This window comes from Macrosteles quadrilineatus, unplaced genomic scaffold (genome assembly GCF_028750875.1).
Source record: "Macrosteles quadrilineatus isolate MER2022 unplaced genomic scaffold, UCM_ALF_1.0 Scaffold_8__2_contigs__length_117827958, whole genome shotgun sequence".
Taxonomy (NCBI): domain Eukaryota; kingdom Metazoa; phylum Arthropoda; class Insecta; order Hemiptera; family Cicadellidae; genus Macrosteles; species Macrosteles quadrilineatus.
In genome coordinates this window covers 23,305,312-23,319,215 of record NW_026542601.1, presented here as the reverse complement: position 1 = coordinate 23,319,215, position 13,904 = coordinate 23,305,312, and the positions used below count along the sequence as shown (strand labels likewise).

General features: G+C 34.6%; 1 protein-coding gene across 1 annotated transcript; it reads left to right on the top strand.

Moving 5' to 3' along the window:
- The first annotated feature begins 1,072 nt into the window (after positions 1-1,072).
- LOC129001601 (uncharacterized) lies at positions 1,073-10,330 on the top strand. Its single transcript, XM_054428954.1, has 11 exons — positions 1,073-1,200; positions 1,757-1,804; positions 2,496-2,603; positions 3,607-3,807; positions 4,680-4,766; positions 6,721-6,873; positions 7,535-7,744; positions 8,094-8,300; positions 8,472-8,710; positions 9,156-9,413; positions 10,206-10,330. Exons 1-10 carry the CDS (start codon positions 1,153-1,155, stop codon positions 9,409-9,411), a joined length of 1,557 nt encoding a protein of 518 aa, XP_054284929.1. The 5' UTR covers positions 1,073-1,152; the 3' UTR covers positions 9,412-9,413; positions 10,206-10,330.
- Positions 10,331-13,904: the final 3,574 nt, after the last annotated feature.

The following is a 13,904-nucleotide window of genomic DNA, read 5'->3' as shown; positions in this document are numbered from 1 at the left end:
CTGTTTCTCATTACACGTAACACATACTTCCATCAATCTGTAATAAGATTTGGGTTAGAATTAGGAAGTGGATATGGCTAGATTAATGGTACAGTAGACTCCCTCTATCCGGACACCTTTTAACCAGACATCGGTTTAAAACTGGACTACACTCGGCGGAAATGACATCTCTTTAACCGGAAAATTTTTATTAGCACATCGGTTTAACTGGGCAAGATCGGCAGGAAGTGGGCAGTACTGAGACGACTGTTCTCTTGGGAAAGATTTGAGACCAGTGATCACGTGTCTAAATACGCAATAATCATTATTGGGTCATACGGTATGCATTTAAACGGTCTGTTTTAATGAGTTTTTTGGGAGAACGGTTTAACCGGAAAACCTGTTATCCAGACTGGCCTCAGTCCCGAGAAGTCCGGATAAGAGGGAGTCTACTGTATTCTGAAGTAAAAAAAAAAAAATGGTTTTTGAGTACTGTAATGAATGGATCAAACCATAATGAGCACTGTAAACAACTATTTAAAGAATATGAGGTTAGAGAGTGGTTAATTTGTACATGTACAATCTCTTGATGTACACTTTAGAACTATAATCTGAAATTAAACAACCACACAGTTAAAACAAAAATACTGCTGGTTTAGAATCACACTGTTAAAAAACCTTGTAGGCCTATCAGAGCATAAGTTGGAAACATGTACATGCCTTCATTAGAATGAGTGTTTTAATGATCATGATAGGTTTGTTTGCCTATTTATTATTCTTAAACCTTAATAAACGTTTTTAACTTTATTGGAATGATACAATATTGTGGGGAAAGTTAGGTACAATACAAGAAAAAGGGAAGGGTTTGTAAGAGTGTGTTTATGTATCTCCTTGTGTCCTGTTTTTGATGACATCAAGGAATTTTTGTTATCCTCACAAGTTTTTTAGAAACAATTTATTTTAAAAAAATCATTAAACCGACCCCAACAGTTTAATTAATTGTTCCGTGACGTATGATTCTACAAACAAGCCATGATCTGCGGATAGTTAAGGTACAAATTAAGATGTGGTTTGGTAATGAACAACTGATAGTTGATGGCTGTTTGTCCTATATATTGCTCCCTCTAACTGAACAGCAGGTCTTGATTACTATTTGAAGATTCAAGCCCGCGGATGAGGATCTTAGCTCTCTGTCTGATCATCAGCTATGGGGTGCTTCTGGTAAACTGTTTCGCTGTACCAAAAAATTTAAATTTTTAATATATCATACTAAAAGCTATACTTGATAATTTTTCAAATTAAATCAAGCTTGTTAAAACAAGCAAGCCAAATTTTTAAAGCTAAGCTCAAGTGTGTTTTTATGCTTAATGTAACTAACTAACTAACTTAATGTAATTTAACTACTAATTTAATTATAAGGTCAAAAAAGGATTTCATAAAGTGAGTAAAAACAAACTGCATTGGACTATACTAATCTTAAATGCAAATGCAAGTACTCTATTTCATTACTAGGGCTTAAAGTGACTATTTTTTAGAAAAATTATCAGTGGTTGTAAAGACTTGACTCAACTGATATAATTATACATTTTTCATATATGAGGTTATTTTTACTGAAGTTCTTACACCTTTTTTAAAAAAATAAAATCAAAACCACATATTTATATTATAATTGGTGTATGTCTATAAGTTCTAAATATATTACTCTCATCCTAGAACTTTTGGAATTCTTTTTCTTTTGTTTATTTAATCTGATGAATATTTTTTCCAAACATTACAGGCTCTGCCAGAGGCTTCCGGAGCCCCAACCAGTTGTGACGCTAAAAAGGTGAGACCTCATTTTCGGAATCCTTTAATATAAAATCTATATTATAGAACAATTAAACGTGAACTTTCTAGAGACATGTCTGGAGCAACAATCACAGTTAATCCAAAACTGAAACAGTGTTTCCTTCAATGAATAGTTATTTTAAACTAATTTTATTAGCTTTAGAATGGGACAAAAATACTTAAGAGAATAATGTTGTTGTCTAAATCTACAGTTTTTCTCAAAAGTTTGTAATAATTATTAGCTTTGTGTTGCATGGTCTTTTCTCCTTGATGTAATATCCCACTACCAAGGTTGTTGTTCACAAAAAAAACGATCGTAGTTTAATTGATGTTGTTAGGACATGTTTCTATACAACTCATATCAACACACATCCTGCTTTACAAGATTACAAGATCATTTATTGAAAACAGCTTTGCATTCTCAATCTCATTATGTGTCATTCCATTTAAACTTTAACAATTAAACATAGACTCCTTTGTTATATTGTAATTAAATTTAATATTTCCACAAATATATCCTGGTTTGAAAAGAAACATAGACAAAGAAGATGATGCGTAACTGTTTGCTAACTATTTTCTTTGGATAAACGTTTTATTTTCCAGCAAATATTTTTGTGTTTTATTTGCTGTATTCAGGGAAAAACAATTGAATTAACATGTAATTTCTTATGTACTTGATCCTTTATTAGAATGATGACCTGATTTACAAGAAGACCGAAGAAGAGAAATCAAAATACCAATCAAAATCGGTGTCTGAAGAACGTGATGTTGAGTCCGAGGACAATGTGTGCAGTAACGTAAGTCAACCTTATTAGAACCACTGAGTGTGTTGTTTATTAATTATTAGTCACAATTAATTTATTTCAGCATTTAAATTTAAATTGAGCAAAATGATATTTTTCAAAAGTCATCATCATGCCCCTCTTAACCCTTCCTGGACGGGTGACGTATATATCCGACTAAATCTTTGGCGATAAAGGACGGGTGGCGGATATATCCGCTTATGGTTTTTGATGTTCCCGACGGGAAGCGGATATATCCGCCTTCTCTTCAGACAGACTGGCAGGTCCTTGAGCAGTAACCAGATGTTTCGCGGTACCAAGGCACCACTTTCCTGCTCTCTCCATGGCTATGCTCTCTCCCGCACTCCCCCTTCTCTCCCGCACCTGCCCCTCTCCAGCGCCTCCCCCTCTCCCTCGCACCCCCACGCCTCTCCAACACTCCCCCCTCGACGTTTCGAGCTCAACACTACGTTGTCTTTATTTATTGTTTACATATTGTTCTTTATTTATTGCCTAACATTGTCATGGTGATATCTTCATAGACGGGTGGCGAATATATCCGCAGCTTTAATTTCTACTCATCTGCGGGCAGGTAGCGGATAAATCCGCATAGTTAAAACAAGTAAAAAATTATTTTGACATTATAAAGTGATCCATTGTGTTTATTTTATGTATACTTGTAAACACAAGGAAAATTAATTTTTATTTTTTCTTATAATTTTTTCCCATTCTATGTCACGATTTCGCCCGTCCGGGAAGGGTTAAGCAACAGAACTAATATGAAATATTTAATCAGCCTAGTTTCTTATTTTTTCATATCATCCAATAGTTAAAAAGAATAAATTATTCCATATTATTGTTAAATTTTTCTTCCAAAGTTTGTTATATGGAATAATAAGTAGCCTACATATTGGAGCAGATAAATATCATTAAACAAAAATGTAAATATAGTTAGTACATACATTTTTGGCTCTGAATAATATTATCAACATTTGATATGGTGATTTAAAAACTTTAGGGGTTGTCCAGTGGTAGGCGAGAAATCTCTACCACAACAGAAATGACAGCAGAGGAAATGGAAAAATCTCGTAAAGCGACAGAAGTAAAAACCGCAAACGGCTCCGAAAAAGCAGAAGAATCCGCTAAAAAGAAGACCCTTGTTTCCGCCAACTCCAAGCAAACGGTGGTTGTTTACTACCTGGTGTCATACAAGAAACTGGTAAGCCAAGCAGTTTGAAAAAAATATTCCAGTTAAAATATTTAAATAACTTTACCTACGACCTTTTTATTTAAGTAGCCGTTTCAGTTCAGTTCATAGAATTGAAAAGTTTCTCATAACAGCATTGTTTACTTTCATAACAGCATAGTTTTACTCATAACAACACGGATAACGGACCAATGAGGTTCAAGGATTTAGAGAGAAGAAGTAAAATTGTAATGATTCAAACTTCAACTAATAAGCTGTTCAAGCAAATTTAATTGTTGAGTGGTGCAATTAGTGTTTGGTACAATGTTTTGTTGCATCACTGTCAGTGGCAATGAGAGGTTAAACAAAAACATAACTTCTCTTAGAAGTTATGAGTAGTGATTTTTAGTAATGAAAACACTGTGGTAAGTAAAGTAGTGTACGCAACTCAAGTAAATAGTGTTAACGACACTCGTAGAATTTTTATTTTCTACTTGTGTCGTTAACACTATATTTACGCAGTCGTTGCGTAAACTACTATTACTTAATCACCCATTAGTATTTTGTCAACATAACAGAGATGTATTGGCAACTGTATTGTGGGAAATGGATGTGACCCCTTTTTAAAAGTTCAGTACTACTCCAAACAATAATAGCAGTTTACAAAAATGGGTTATTCAAAAACTTAAACCTAAAAATAATGTTTAGTCGTTTCAGTTTTGATTTTTTTCAAGCAGCAAGATATACAAATTTTGTAACTCCAAACTCACATGTCATTTCTATGTTTATTAAATTGAGGGGGTCTACATTAGCCTTAGACCCCTGTTAACCTCTAGACAGATAGCTTCTGTTTATAATAGTATAATTTTACTGAGGATAAACTTTTTAAATATTTCTATTTACAGCCGAAGTTGAAAGAAAATGAATGCAAGATTGCTTACTTCAAAAGAGTTTTCCCCAAGGAGAAAGACAGCAAGGTTTTATACCACAAGGTAACATATAGTTAAACACTTTTTATCCTATAACTGTTGTTGTTGGTAGGACTACTCTGTTTTATTATTTATCTTTATTATCTTTATTTATTAAAAGAATTTGTTGGATTTCTGTATTCAGCAAATTGACACCTAAATATTTATTTTTATATGCATATTGGGTATCAATTTAAAGCTCTTTTCCTCTAGATGCACCTTTTGCAGGTTTGGATCATTTAACATGAAAGCCCTTCATCCTATAGACTTTTAAAATTTCATAGTTTGTTTTGTGCTGAATTCCATTGCCAATCGTGTGAACTTTATCCAAGTTTTCATTTGTGTACATCAAAACAGATGGCCATGATACAATTTTGTTTACACCATACAAAAATGGGGTTATAATTGAAGTTGGGGATGTTTTAGTGAATTCAAGTAAACTATTGTAATGTTATTTTTGTTTAGTAAAGAAGAAAATGACTTGCGTTAGATTTTGTGTTTTTATAGTATGTTTCATTAGTATTTGTTATAGTTCTAAGATGCCTCGATTAGATGGCGCGCTCAATGAAAATAATAGGGATATGATGATAAATAATTGTTTTTACCCTTATTAACTGCCCTTAGCCATGGACAATTAAATCCTCCTCTTTTTCATCTTGGACTAATTAATGAAGTATGAAGTTTTTGTGATACCTACTTTATATTTTAGACGTGAAAAACTGCTACAGTTGTTTTTAGTAAATTAATTCAAATTCACGGATTTTCCGCTCTCCGTTCTCCTCTTCCGTGTCTAGGAAAACTCGTCTTAAATGTTACATTTAATTACTCAACATTTAAAAGTTATAATTAAAAGTTTGTTTGGTTAGAGATGTTTCATAATTTTGTCAATTTAATTGGCCCTGCAGTAATATAGCTATTTACATTACAAGTGTAGTAAGACCGTTTTTACATCACGCAGGTGAATGTTGTGCAACGAGCGAAAGCGAGTTGCATAATTCACCGAAGTGATGTAAACACGCTCTTGCGTAACGTGTAACGTACAAGATTTTACCTGACCCGACAATATACAGGAGGTTACGAGCAATATGCTTGCTTCATTATCCATTTCACTCATCTTCTAACAGTAACGTTCATTTACAAACAAAAGCTAGGTTAGGAAAATTCTTCAAAGCATAACAATAAAATTCAAGCACACAGCTGATTTCTAGCGTTGAACGTCGTTGGCTCCATAGAGGTATATTTTTTAAGTTATCCACTCAATGTTATTTAAATGGGTTCATTACCCCACCGAGAGAGTTTTTTTCAACTTTACATCACTCGAGAAGTAACGAAGTTGTATACATCACGCTTGGGATAGGGAAGTTTAAAATGGCGGGTTAGGTAAAATATCATACAGGATGCCCATGACCTCTACCGACCTTTTAAAATGATCATTCATGGACTAAAGACAAACTAAAATATCATGTTTAAAATTTCATAAACTCATAAGCTATATAGTCACAATTTTTTCAAAAATATTGTATTGCTACTATTTAAACAATCTCACGTAATTATTTTTAAAATTATAAGAACCCAATCCCAATTTAAAGACAAAAACGATTATTGATATTCAAATCAGAAATAGAGACTCATATAAAATGGTCAAACATGGCTTAGGAAAATAATTCTTACAGTCGGGACCACGGAAGTTTGCAGTTGGCGGCAGCCAATCACAAGACAAGGCTAGTGCGACATTGCCATATCGCCCGTTGACGACACTAATTAAAATACTAAACAATATTTTCAAATCAGCTGGTATTATTAGATTTGGCAACACTGCACTGTCCTCATTGGCTCCTTCGAAGTCACGTGGTAAATAGGCTCCTCCTTCAACTGCAAACTTTCGTGGTCCCGACTTTAGATAAGGTTTCTAATTTATAAGTTAAAAAAAAACACACATTGGAAATGTCACTCAAATGCTAATAAATTATTTTAACAGATCTTCAAAGTTTATGAAGGGGAAGAACCCTTACAGTACGTTGAAAGGATTGAGTACATCTTCGACAAGGTTTACCCCGAACTGGATCCCAGACTTGATGTCAGATATGTAGACTTCTTCGACCACTACTACACCCAGAGATACTTCAGAAAGGTACGGTATTAAACTGGCTTAATCAGCATTACATCATTGCCATTTTTACATTTGACTACAGTATCTCATCAAGAATTAACATAGGCTAGTTATTGACATGTTGTTGTTATGAAATTTAGCTGGAATTGCCATACACAGTGAGTTTATTGTTCGTTCTTTCATTCAAAAACTATATAAAATTATTATAAAGTACTATAAAAAAGAATATCTTTCGATCCTGAGAAAAATCATTACCTTTTTGATGGTTTGAAACTGGACCCAGCTGTTTCTAATCAATAGGCGTTAAATAAATGATCCTGACTGATGTAACAGCTGATCTTAGTCAGTAAAAGCTACATCTCACACCACTCTACTCTCATATTTGGGTTAACATTTGCACGTAGGTGGTGTCCCCATCTAAATTATTTTTACTTGGTAAATGAATTGGATGAGTACATATCACTATGTAGAGGACGGTTTCTAGGATGTTGAGTGAGTCTATTGTTAGTATTTAAGGGCCACGAAAGCTCAGTTTCTTATTAGCTCTTTTATATGTAGTCAGCAATTTTAACGATTATTGATGCAGGAGCTTTAAATTTAAGTGTATCAGCTGTTATGATTTCTGAAAAAGTTGTGGAATTTGACATACAATGCTTCATATTAATCCAACAATTTCCTCTAGATAGGCGAGTGTGACGAACATTACTACAAGAGAGTGCTGAAGAGGTTCGATTGTGAGACGTTTGATCACTACAGGAAGAGAATGCAATGTCTGGAAGCTTCGCTGGACGAGGAGGACTTTGAACACATCACCTTCGTCGACACAGAGCTTGGTTTTACCGTGGGAAAGAGGAAGAAACCTGTCACATCTGTCTCCAGCCCTAAATCCAGCGTAAGGCATTAATAACTACTGTTGTGTGGACATTAAAAAAATTTTAATGTAAATTTGTTAAAAGAGAATAATAGGATAAGTATTGTCACATGTGCTAATAGATGAGGGACTTTAATGTCTTTAATGTTTTGTGTTTGATTATTGTTCGTATTTAATCATTCAGATGATTTAGTTGAGTTTGTTCCAATTGTCAGCTGTTCAGTTCTAGACGTTTGTGTTTGACAACAGTTAAATACCATAAAACCCACAAAAGGCAACACTACAAACAACATAGAATTTTGCAAACAGTAGTTCTTTCTAAAAAACTAAGCATAACTTCAGTTCATCACCACATTGTTTTGATTTTTAGGGAATCAAATATGGAAATTTCAAAAATGAAAAGAAAAAGACCAGGAAGCAAGCTAGGAAGTTGGACGCAACTGAAGAAGTAGAACAAGAAAAGAGCAACAAGGGAAGTTCTGTAAAAGCCCAGAGGAAACTTCATACGACAAATGAAGTGATTGAGAAAGAAGAAGAAATCAAAATGTTCTCTTACAAAGTAGCTTACACCAGACTGGTATGTTTGTAGAAACAGTAAGTTTTGACATAGACACAATTAGACTTAAGGATTCTGTAAGTAGTATAGACAAATTGAAATGCTCTTTCCATTAAATCCTTTTTATTTGATTTTTTAATGAAAGGTAATAAATAGTACAGAAAACCATAATGACACCAAATTGTATTGCAGCCCAAGAGGAAGATCGGCCAATGTGATGCTGACTATTACAGAGAGTTCTTCGGCAAGTACGACCCAAAGATTACCAGCGATCAGAGGAACGAAATGTACCTCCGTCTGCTCATCCAATACAAGGACGAGAACTTCAAGGAATACGTTCAAAGAATTGACTACCTCTTTGACAAGGTCTACCCTGAGTTAGACGTCAGGACCAACAAGATCTTCGTCAGCATGCTGGAGCATTACTACAGGTAGGTGAATTATTTATTTCCTGTGAGTTATAAAATATTGTGAGCATTTCATGGAAGTATATGTAAATTTTAGCTGCTTAAATGCACTTTCTGAAATACACAGAAGTGTTGAAACGTCTACACTGTAGCTGTAATTTTTGCTCGAGGTTAAATAGTTCAAGACTCTCACTTCACCCTCAGTTTTAAATTGTTGGTATGGAATTAATTAATCATTTCATTTATTCATTTTCACATGATAAATTTCAGACACCATTATTATGTTCAAGTAGTGTAATCATTCATTGCCTTTGAACTTAGTTTTAGCTAGGGAAATTAATATTTTGGATCCCTAATTATTTCAGATTAGAGTTGTAATTCATACAGAAACATTCTTCTTCTACGCAGTGGTGTACTTTGCCGATTCCTTTGATCCCAAAACATGTTAATCCAATTGCCTGTGTTCCAGGGAGAAGTACCTCAAGTCAGAAAAGGAAAGTGAAGATGCATGGTTTGCTCGAGTGCTGAAGAAGCTGCCAAACGAGTCTGCTGAACAATACAAAGGCAGACTTTACTGCATTGAAACAGTGTTCCTTGATGCTGCTGATTGGTCTAGGGTTGTTATTGATGCAAACTCCAGCGTCGGCTACACTTTGAAACCGATTGCTGGAAAAGCTCCCCCAAAAGATAAGAAGAAGAAAAAGAAGGACTGTGGTTGCGCATGAAGGTAATTCACTTTGAATGTACTTGAGCACCAAATGCCTAACTGTGTAATGTTACTTGTATCAACATTTACTGTCCAAAATGTATAAATCGTAGGCTTGATCTTAGCACCAAATACTTACCTGTGTATTTTTCTTGTATTCAGCGCTTGATTTGTAAAAAAATGAGGTGCCAGGACTGTAACCTATTTATTTAATGTGATTAGTACCTATCTATGCCAATGTTTTTATCTTCCCGAAAGAGAGGTACCGGTACTCCATTCCGCCGCGTCCCCCGCAAATCGAGCACTGCTTGTATTAACATTTACTGTCAAAAATGTATTAATCGTAGACTTGATCTTAGTCCCAAAAACTTACCAGTGTCTAGGTATTTTACTCGTATCAACATTTACTGTCAAAAACGTAACGCTAGTGACTCAGGAACATTTTAAAATAGAAAAGCTAAAAACCAACCAAACAAGGAATTGCTTCTATTGTATTAAAATGGAAATTTCATTCATTTAGAATTTTGTCTGGTTCCTTAACTGTAGGCATTAACTGCTTGATGTTCAGTTTTATTTTGTCTCTTGATTAAAATTGCAAATGCTGACAAAATATAATCTTTGACATACGGGGAAACTGGGAAACTTATTTCACTGATGGACAAAAACAAAATAGAGCATTTTGGTGTTACTTTCATAAAATGCTACCACTAACACAATTCCTTAAAAAAATGAGGAAAATTAATTAGAGTCTAAATATACAAAAAATTTGATATTTTGTGATTTTTGTTCTTATTTTAATGTGTTCTGTTTCAGATAAGGAGTAAGTGAGGAAAACTATATGAAGTTACAAAATAGGTTAACCAACAAAACTCTGGTTTTTGAACAGTGATCAACAACCAACTTAATGATTATTTGTAAAAAAATATACAAACATCTAAATTAATTAGTAATCTCTTAACCCCTATACTACCTATTACACTCCTTTGTTTAATGATAAAGGATAGGCATAAGGTTGTACGTTTAAGATAAGATAACAAAAGTGGTGGGGGTTGGGACTTTAAATTTGGTCAAAATATTCAAAATTGACTTGTGCATGTGTACAAGTTACTATACAAAAGAAAGATGACCCTCATTGATGATATTTAAAAATTTAACAAATTTATAGGGCGGTTCTCAAAAATTAATTCACTACTTCATTTTCATATGTGTTGTAAAGAACAGCGAATTCTTCTATATTGTGTACACTAGAGGAGTAACTATCTGCCATAATTTCAGACCAAATAATTTTATTACCTACTCAACAAATAACAACATTTTGTAGAATTTTAGTTAAGAAACAAAAATAAGTTACTTTTACAGTAGTTAAAAATAAGGATACTGATAAACATGTTTTGAGTTTTCGGACAGAATAGTAAAATAACATTCTTAATATTGTCTAAATAAGTTGGGTTTTCCCAGGCGCGGAAGCGGAGCGGTCTGCCATGGAAATGGCTTTTCCGCAATCAGCTCTCTGTGTTTAGCGCTCCGCATCTGCGGCTAGGAAAACCAAACTTAATGATTTTTCATTGTTTTTATAGCAATAGAAACTATTGCAGCAGAATAGTATATACTGTATATGGCAGTTTGAGTTCAAGGTCGTGTAATGCAAAGTGAGATCAGGTTACTGGATCCTAAGAATTTATTAGATAACAAAATAAATACAAATTGTATAAGGTCTGGTTGGTAAGGTACTGGAGAGGCAATAAAAGGCCTTATTCGCACAACAAGAAGAAAATATTATGTAATTCTTAGTGGTAGTTGGATTTATTACTCAAGTTTTCTAATAATACGTCCTTGAACACATAAATTAGTCTTATCTTTAAAGAGAAAAAACTCATATTTATGTGAAAATTTAGGAGTTTTTTATTTAGTTTTACAGCACCTACCTTTCAAAATTATTTCACTTTCTAAAATAAAAGAAGGGTTCTCTAACATTAATTATTTAAGAAACAAACCCTTCATACATTTGGCTAGATGTTTCAGCATTCATTCTCTTGAATTAAAAGAGTGAAAAAAGTAAAGAAGCTTAAAAGGTTCTTCTGGCCTTTCTGGACTGGCTGGTGCAGAGGAAGTTTTTACTTGAATGAGGGCAGTCCTAATTCACTCACCAGCAAAACTGCCAATCAGTATTTATTCACAAATACATTGAGTACAGTGTTGTGTCAAGCTCGGCCCAACACCATGAGTGTTGTATGTTTTACTACAACACCATGTTGTATGTAGTAAAACAATCTGATTACCGTACTCTTTATAATTTCATTGTTATGAACTTCTTAACCACCAAAGGCATTCCTGACAGTGAGTGCATCCAACTTAAAACTAGCAAAAAGTCCTAATAGCTCTTTATAAGTGGGAGTTTCCTTACATGAAGCGTTTGACATATTGGACCCTAGCTTTTGGCCTAGGGGTGTGTTAGTGACGTTTTTCTAGGATTTATGACAAACTTTTCATTAAATAGTGACAACGCAAGTCTTAATCATAGTAATGTGCTTAGCAAATGGACCGGTTAATTCAAGTCTAGGTCGATGTACAAACAGTACATCCTCTAAGTCTAAAGTACACCAAGTTGCTGTGACTATTGTAAACCTAAATGTCCAGTGTCAGTGTCTCAGGTTAAAGTCTGCTTTTGATGGTCCTTCATTTGTCAGGGAAGTTTAATGTGATTTCTAGTGAGTAACATTGGCTAGAGTTGAATGTGATTTTTATAACTACTGTACCTTACTAAACTTTAATTAGTACAGCGTCTTAGTACAGAGTGATGGGGTGTGGCAATTTTTGCAGCTGCCAATTTTACATGCAAAAGAGTTGATCCTAATCCTAAAAGGTTTAGTGTTGAGGCAATCTTTGAAATGGCGTCTGTTATTAAGATCATTGACATTCCCCCCCCCCCCCCCCCACATATAAATTCCAGCTGTATTCTCTAAGGTACTTGAGACCTAATTAATTTGACTGACCTCATCACAAAAATACCTCTGTCATTCTATGGTTATGTGACCTAAAAAGGCATTTGATGTGCTTACAGTGGAATGAGGTCTTCTCTAGGGCCCATGGCGTACTCCATAGGATCGGTGTTAGGTCCACTATTATTTATCATTATTATGATAAATGTTCTTTGTCCAAGGGGTGGCACCCTCCTTTTTGCAGAATTCACCACCATGGTGACCACAGGGAAAAACACACTGCCCTGCTGAGAGTAGTGAGAGAATCAGCTGACTAACTACTCATTGAATCTTAATCCTGGTTTGTATAGTGAGTACCATTAAGTAAATGAAGAAAAAAACCAGTCACTGACTTTTATCTTTGTTCTTCATTCTTATAATACGTTCTGAGTGTTAAAAACCAGTTTAAAGTAGGTACTTAATTGAGAAAACTCGCGAGTATAGTAGTTGCACAAGCTCGCAGGAGTAAGCAAATAACCAGGGAATCTAATTGAAACTCGCAACAACTACACGCACAAACTCGCGCGAGCATGCTGTTACTCGCATCACCAGATTCTTTCAACAAAATTTATTTGTTTTTGAAGCAAGTACATGCACCCAGTGTGTAGGTTTTTTATCTCCGGTTTCTGCTTTCTTATCAAATGGATGAACATTTAATTGAGTTTAAATCTCTTTTGTGCGATAAGAATCGAGGAGAAAATACCTCGTTCAGAGACACAATCCCAGTCAAAGAAAGACTATCTGTTTCCCTACGTTTTTGTAGGGTACCGGCAACACAAAAAACGTTTGCAGTATTCGTTTAATTTTTGTTTTGTTTCAACTATAGGATTGCGGATATCCGAAAAATTGGGTCGATTCGGTTCGACTCGGATATCCGTATGCGAATCGAGCCCAAATTTGATATCTGACACTATCAGTTAAATATCCAACTTTTTCTGATTGACTATAAATTTTGACATTTTGGACTTGTATCACAACTATAAGGCAACTGAGACATTAACGCCTTGCCATATAAACTGTTTGCATCAACATACAAAGGTATACTTGAAGACATTTGCCATATAAATAAATTGTTTAAACTTTTGGTTGTAAACTGTTGGTTGTTAACTTTTAGTCGTCAACTTTGGTGTAAACGTACCTTAAATGTTGCAGTTGTTCAGAGCTGTCTGGTGTGGTCTGTGGACAACGACAGTTTGTGACGCGTCGTGACTCTTACTGTGGTAATGACTACCAATATGTTAGTAACCATTGGTAATGCATATCAATTAGCCCAACTTGCGGGAAACATAATATATATAGAGGAATCATATCTTTTTCTCATTTTACCCTAAGGTAGAACCAACAGTTGCCATCTTTAGTTTAGTACTGTAGTTCGATTTCTCGTGTTCAACACAAAACGTGGATGTCTATATTTATTCCAAGCTAATATGTGCGCGCGCGTATGAGTGAGCGACAGGCAAGACTTCAAGACACGTCCGTCCATCCTAAACAGTAAAATAAAGGATAAGGAGAACCTAGATGCAAATTTTTATAA